Below are 7303 nucleotides of genomic sequence, written 5' to 3' on the forward strand. Positions count from 1 at the left end.
AGTCCCATAGGTAGATGGGGATCAGCTGAGAGTCAGCTGATGCGAGCTTGACTAACGTGACCTGCCAGAACAGAGCTACGCTAGATTTTTGTCAATTTTTTCGCTAGACTGTCAAACTCTGTTACCAAGGTAGAGTAACAATGCCGACAATGCGGTAACAGAATTGACAGTCCATCGGACACTTCTGTCAATTCTTTTACTTTACAATTCTGTTACTTAAAGGGTCAACTCTGTTTATGAACTATTTTCACAAAAAAAAAAACAATAAAATTGTTGTTTAAAATCTAATAAACATTATTGGTTTATTTTTGCACCCTTATAATATTTCAACAACATTTCCTTTTTTTAACTGGATATTGTATATAATACATTTTCAGATTTAAAATATTTACTCCAAGTGGACGGTTCTGTGAAGACATAGGTTTTGTTTTTTTTTTTAAGATATGCATAGGTGAAATATTATCTCAGTTTCAAGTGATGGAATGTAAGGACTGTTTGTCTAATGAAACAAGAAGGATTTTTCCTAAGTCTATGTGCTCTCTCTAAGAAAATATTTTAATCTAAAAGTTCTTACACCAAGAGTTATTTTATAAAGTGTCAAATCTGTTACCACAATATCAAAAGGAAAACAGATTTTTTATGTAATACATTTTCAGATGAAAAATATTTGCTCCAAGTGGACGGTTCTATGAAGACATAGGTATTTTTTTTTATTTTTAAGGTATGCATAGGTGAAATATTATCTCAGTTTCAAGTGATGGAATGTAAGGACTGTTTGTCTAATGAAACAAGAAGGATTTTTCCTCTTATGATTTATTGTTATTTCTACACATTGGCTAATTTGTCCCTAACAGAGTTGACAAACAATACCATAAAGACATCTTTTTTTCATTAAAGGTAAAAAAAGGAAGTAACTTGTGTTTGGCAAGCACTGAATTATTAAAATTAAATATGTTTTAAATAAGATACTGAAAAAATAATCAGTTAGTGAAAAGTTTTTTTTCTTAACTTTCTGCAATGCCAAATGTATCTCCAATTATAGAATCACCCATGTGCTTAAATTGGCACATATACTGTGGTATATGTTTTGTACAACCCAAATTTAATTGTTATTATTTCCGATTCCTGATATACTAAGATTTGCCACCGGGTGGCGCTGCTGCACCAGCACAACATGACCAAGAACACAACAAATCTCAATAGCCTACTGTTTCATATGATCACAGGAAATGTAAAAGTTATACCAAGGGACAGGGGGAGTCTTTCCCCTTGTCCAAATACCCACACTTGCGGTCTTGGCCACTTGAGAGCGCGTGCGCAAGACTGTCCCAGGTCTTAAAAACGCCAAAGCGCAGTGCCCTTAACGCGCACTAAACCCACACTATCTTGAATACCGCTCCGGAGCCGTATTCGAGGCTTAGTGTATCCCATCATGCATCCTGTTCTGGAAATAAATCCTGAGACTTTTTGCCAAGATCTCGTGAGAGGTCATGGAAACCAATGTATGTTAAATATTAATAATAGTTAACTAAAAAAAAAATCTGTTAGTGAAAAGTTTTTTTTCTTTACTTTCTGCAATGCCAAATGTATTTCCAATTATAGAATCACCCATATACATATATATATATATAATTATATGTGTATTTATAAATATAAGATATACAGGTATATTTTCATATGGTGATGTGTTTGAAAATGATTTTGATATATGACATTGGTGTTTTTTGGCTGAATGTGATGCCTGCGCATATATTGGGATGTCCATAAACTGCGATTATTAAATTGACATGTGTGCACTGGCAAATGTGACACTGAGGAAGAGTTTTGCAATCTTTTGCACGCTTTGACAAAGATTAATATATTACATTTTGAAGGTGACATTCTGCAAGGTGGGCCAGTAGTAGTATCCTACACTATGTGTCAGATTGGTGATTTATGACCTGATTTATGACCTGATTTATGACCCCCTGTCAGCGTTGATTGACAGGTTGTCATATGTCAAATGTGTACATGGTCAGATTTATGACCTGATTTATGGCTATATGACCCCTCTGTCACCCTGACTGCCATGTCACCAGAGTCTTATCACCCCTGACTGACATGACAGAATCAACGCTGACAGGGGGTCATAAATCAGGTCATAAATCAGGTCATAGATCACCAATCTGACACATAGTGTAGGATACTACTACTTGGGCCATATATGCAGATATATGTGCGTTATATAGAAATTATATAGCCATTATCTGGATCTCAGAGTACTTGTACCTCGGAAAAGGGTTCAGTGTAAGAAAATTGGTGTCCCTCTCCTAATACAACTCTGGGCGGTGTTTCCCGATTACGTTGTCTCTTAGCGCTCTGCGAAGACTCTTAGCAGCATATAACATCAGGGAAGAAAACAGAAAAATATATGCCCAGTGGTCACCACATAAAATACAAGGGGGAAAAAACCTACACGAGACATTGCGTCATAATTTTAATAGCTTTTAACAAAAGGGGGGGGGGACATTCTGATACCATTGCTTACAGCAAGAAGCACTTCAGAAATAGTTGAAATTGCAAACTAAATTCAACCCTGGCTGGATATTTTATATAATTTCGAAATGAGTGCACGAACCTGCAACGTCACGCGCAAATATTTAATGTAACTGGCAGTATAACTTTGAAAGGGTCATTTATATTATACTGCTGAATTTGGCGAATATATATATAGAATTTTTTTATAGAATTGCAGCTTCTGTATCTGCTTCTGAAGGTATCCAGGAGACCTAGGCTGCGTTTCCCGAAACCTTCTTAACGCTACGTCGTTCGTAGGTTATACCTTAAGTTGTACCTTTACGTTAATACGTGTTTCCCGAAACGTTCTTAGTTAAGTATACCTTCTGTAAGTCATTCGTTCGTAAGGTTAGTCTGGACCACTCTTAGCTATACCTTATCGCTGTTCACAGCTCACTCCGCTAGTGGCCACCACTGTGAAAAAACCTTCTTCACATTTCAGTCGATACGATTGTAATTCTGTGGCAAGAAAAAGTGCAGAACCAAATAAATATTACAATTCTAAAGTTGTAATACACCCAGTGTTCAATTAGTGTTCAATTAATTGAAGTGTTTTTATGCAAAGAATAAAACTGTCATTATACTGATGGTTGTTAGTTTTTCCATTATAATATACAAAGGCACATCGGCTGGCAAAATATTAGGCAGCACATAATTAGGAGTCTATTTAAAGGGAATTCATGTTATGGGGAGTTTGGTCAAACTATGGCAGCGAGACATTAGTCATTAGGCGAATAGTTGTCCTAAATTAAAGACGGCTGCCGCGGAGCCAGTTAGTGTATGTGCACTATTTCATAATAGTGTCAGAATAGCTACCATGTCAAAAGATACAATTCTACAAAAATGTCGCCTGCCACGGGAGCAAATTCAGCAGCTTTTACATCTTGTTGGTCAAACTTTGTAGAGACAAACTTGACGGAGCTACCCCCTAGAGACACCGTTATCGGGAAACGCAGCCCTACGTTTTAGAGTATATACACTAAATGGCTCCACAGATGGCCCTGTCTTTGATTTAGCACAACCATTCGTTGTATCGGTGCCATACTTTGGCCAAACTCCCCACCTCAATTATTCACTTTAAATAGACTCCTAAGCCTTTATTGCCTAATGGATTGCCAGCTGATGTACCTTTGGATAATATATTAAAAAAAAGCTAACAACCATCAGTCTAATGACAATATTATTCTTTGCATCAAAACACTTCAATTTGTCTTTATTAAACACTGGGAGTAGGCTATTACAACTTTAGAATTACAGTATATTCGTATAGACTGAAATATAAAGAACTGTGAACTGTCAACAGTGATGATAAGGTATAGCTAGGAGTGGTCCAGACCAACCTTACGAAAATATGACTTACAGAAGGTAAACTAAACTAAGAACATATCGGGAAACACGTACGATAAGGTACAGCTTAAGGTATAACTTGAACGTAGCGTTATGTTTGGGGAAACGCAGCCCTGTTCGGTATATAGCCTAGTTATTTAGTGCACATTTAGAGATTTCAGTCACCAGACAAGTGGTTTATTAAGAACGGACAAAAATATGAAAGAACAAAAATATATTTATGAATTCATCAAAATGGAAATATAGAAATATATTTTTCAAATAGAAATATGTGAAAATATAGTTATTCATTTGACTAATTTTGATATGGGCTACATGTTGCATGTACAAATAAGCAACTTATTGTAGACAGCCTATAATTGTAAAGCGTAATCAATCAAAATGATAATCGCTTTCAAAAACATTTCATGCATTATTTTTTCACTTTGCATTGAGAAGATGATTTGCATTTACTTTTGTAATAAGTACAATTTAAAGATGTACTTTTTTTACTTTCACCTCAAGTATGTTTTTGGCCAGATACTTGTAGGCTACTTTTAACTGAGTAAAATATTTACACAGTACATCTACTTAGGAAGGAGAATTTTGGAGTAGGACTTTTTACACCCCTGGATCTACACAATGCAATTTCTACTAGATGTCACTATATTTTCAGAGTGTTTTACTAGTTTACACCACTGCTGGTTCACATTTTCACATTTTTTTTTCAGCAAGAATTAAAATATTTTCAAGGTTAGGCTATATGAGTAAATAAGAGGAACTTATTAGAACGGAGCAGCCATAATGAAATTCGTAAAATAGAAAGATTCCTCCTTTGAGCTCCGATTTACAATGGGAGGATACAAATAACTGTGTTCTCCTTCGTTGTTAAGGACAATCAATCATGCAAAGCAGCCTATTTGTCTCAAACTGATTTGGTTCATGTCGACCGGAAAAACACATAGAAGAGACATTTTGATTGTTATAGATTTTATTAACTGCATCTGATATTTTAGCTTTATCATTTAAAGTACCTCTGTTTGCAGATGCACGAGAAGCCCCGGGATGATGAGTTTATCTGTATTTATCAGCGAGGGCTGCAGACAGAGCCGCAAGGAACTTGTCCACGGCCACGTGCACTTCTGCGGTGAAGTCAGCGGGGAAATGAACTGCAAGAGTCACGAGGATGTTATGGGACAGAATCTGAAAAAATAACCCAAAAAGTAGTAAATGAACAGTTAATGCACTATGAATTAATAATTCGCATTTTATTTCACATCTTGGATGTCTCATTTCTATTTAACTCAGTAGAGTGCTCAGTCAATACCATGATTTGAGTGTGTCAGATTAATTTAACACGTTGATTGAAACAGGTTTGAAAAGCTGCACAAACAGCACATTATTAAGTATCTCACCTTGAAGTTTTCAGGGTCTACCTGGAGCGTGGTGGCATGGAGATCACTCAAGGAGCTCAGTCCACCAATAAGATCATCCATTTTGCCCACAGCATCAGTGATGGCTCCCATCACAGTTTTGCCATGTTTCTTCACTTGGGCAGAGCCGAGAGAACAATCAGGCCAATGAGCAAAATATATTTTAGTCTGAGGGTAGACAGTAAGCATTCTGCGGGAAGCAGAAGAATCCGTTTAGTGCACATAGTTTTTGCCAGATTTTTAGGTGTTTTTGAAATAAAAAATGAATTTAAATGTGGAGCTCTTACCTTCCCAGAGCTTCTTGGCCTATGGCGTCGGCCTTACTAGAGATTTTACCCCAGAAGGCCTTGACCACATCTTTATCCTTAGCTGTCAAACTCATTTTCCGATCTTTTCCACCTTGTTATTACAAGAGCAGAGTTTTAGGTGTAGGATAAGGGGTCTTTTATAACGCGCAGTGCTGCCACACCCAACAACTCACCAGCTCCACCTCTCAGACTTCAGCCAAAATTTAGGCTTCAGACTATTTTTTGTCAATTAATTTCATCATTCAGTATTTTATCAAAAATACTGAATGGCTATATTTATTTAATTTTTTATATTTATGTATGTTATTTATTTAAAAAAAAAACAGAAAGTGCCTAGAAATCCAGTTGTCTATTTTCTATCATCAATACACTAAAACAATTGCAGAAATAGAGTATCGAATATAATAATCCACAATAAACAATTACGTTGTTTTCACTGAGTAGAAAAAAGGAAATAATGTATTGAATGTGTCTGAATGTAGGCTACTAAATTTTTTTTGTCTGAAATAAAAAAATAATATTGTCCTTTTTTTATTTGTTTTGTTTTAATTATTCCACTAAGATGCAATTTATATTCAGTCGACTGTCTTTGCATGTATGAGATGCTTTGGGGTCATTTGGGGACATTACATGCCACCTAAAGGGTGGGACAAATTAAAAAAGAACAGGACATCCACGGTTATCAAAGTTTACCAAATTAAGAACATTTTGAAACGGGAGGAGCGGGTCTGGGTGTCCAGATAAAGGAAAAAGCTCTGGAACTCGTTAAAATAGGCAAAAAAAAAATTAAATTAGGTATTAGATGGGTCGTTTTGGTTAATTCGATGTTAAATGCATATAGCCTACCACACCTGAGCTTTTCAGCTGTTTGCCACTGATTAATGTGTCCAAATATTACAATATTAATTCGAATACTTTGATTATTTGCCATTCATTTTGTTAATATGACTCTCATCTGCCTATTGGTTTTGAGTAGGCTAATAACTATAGTGTAAATAAAGTTTTTATTTAGACAAATCACGTACAGCCTTGATTAGACAAGCACAATACACATAAAGATCGTGATTTTGTTGATTGATAGATCCACACATATTTGATGATGTTTGAAATATATTTCTGACAAATCAAACTTCGCAGTTTCTAATCAAAATGTAACATTAACTAGGATCGGATCCAACTAGGTACCACACATAGCCAATCAGTCTTAGCGGCTGATGTGGGGCGGAGAACGCAAGTATAAATAAAAACTCCGCGCGCATCTATCTATGTTCAGCAGCATTCACACTTGTTGAAAAAGTAAAGAGATAATCACAATGGTGGAGTGGTCAGATTCCGAGCGCAATACTATTGCGAGTGTCTGGGGCAAAATTAACGTCGGTGAAATCGGACCCCAGGCTCTGGCAAGGTAATTTAACAGTGTGTAAATGATGATATACACAACATGTTGTTCATTCAGTGGTGCATTTTGAACAGACATTGGATTTATGTATTTTCATTGTTTCTCATGGCAGGGTGCTGATTGTATATCCCTGGACTCAGAGGTATTTCGGTTCCTTTGGAAACCTATCCAGTGCGGCTGCAATCCTGGGCAATCCCAAGGTGTCAAACCATGGGAAAACTGTGCTAAATGCGTTGGAAAAAGCTGTGAAGAACTTGGATGGCATCAAAGGCACTTACTCT

The 7303-nt window shown here is 36.3% G+C and overlaps 2 protein-coding genes across 2 annotated transcripts in view; one reads left to right on the top strand and one right to left on the bottom strand.

Annotated features, from left to right (window-relative positions):
• Nucleotides 1-4855: 4855 nt before the first annotated feature.
• On the bottom strand, nucleotides 4856-5737 carry LOC107672462 (hemoglobin subunit alpha-like). Its single transcript, XM_016465661.1, has 3 exons — nucleotides 5603-5737; nucleotides 5298-5505; nucleotides 4856-5085 (listed from the first exon to the last, which is right to left on the bottom strand). Exons 1-3 carry the CDS (start codon nucleotides 5695-5697, stop codon nucleotides 4957-4959), a joined length of 432 nt encoding a protein of 143 aa, XP_016321147.1. The 5' UTR covers nucleotides 5698-5737; the 3' UTR covers nucleotides 4856-4956.
• Nucleotides 5738-6877: 1140 nt separating this feature from the next.
• The window catches only part of hbba2 (hemoglobin, beta adult 2), a 12628-nt gene continuing 12202 nt past the window's right edge, over nucleotides 6878-7303 (top strand). The window contains exons 1-2 of the mRNA XM_016465660.1: nucleotides 6878-7028; nucleotides 7135-7292. Coding sequence (XP_016321146.1) covers nucleotides 6937-7028; nucleotides 7135-7292 — 250 coding nt within the window. The 5' untranslated portion in view covers nucleotides 6878-6936. The remainder of the gene's footprint in view (nucleotides 7029-7134; nucleotides 7293-7303) is intronic.

The sequence above is a fragment of the Sinocyclocheilus anshuiensis genome, unplaced genomic scaffold, assembly GCF_001515605.1.
Source record: "Sinocyclocheilus anshuiensis isolate Anshui unplaced genomic scaffold, SAMN03320099.WGS_v1.1 scaffold1430, whole genome shotgun sequence".
Taxonomy (NCBI): domain Eukaryota; kingdom Metazoa; phylum Chordata; class Actinopteri; order Cypriniformes; family Cyprinidae; genus Sinocyclocheilus; species Sinocyclocheilus anshuiensis.

Bases quoted from the DNA above. Each gene is read 5' to 3' on its own strand.
- LOC107672462 (XM_016465661.1), bottom strand. From the start codon at position 5,697: ATGAGTTTGACAGCTAAGGATAAAGATGTGGTCAAGGCCTTCTGGGGT. The intron at 5,506-5,602 runs GTAAGAGCTCCA...TGCTTCCCGCAG, and splicing joins GGCCAAGAAGCTCTGGGAAG to AATGCTTACTGTCTACCCTC. The intron at 5,086-5,297 runs GTGAGATACTTA...TTATTTTTTCAG, and splicing joins TAGACCCTGAAAACTTCAAG to ATTCTGTCCCATAACATCCT.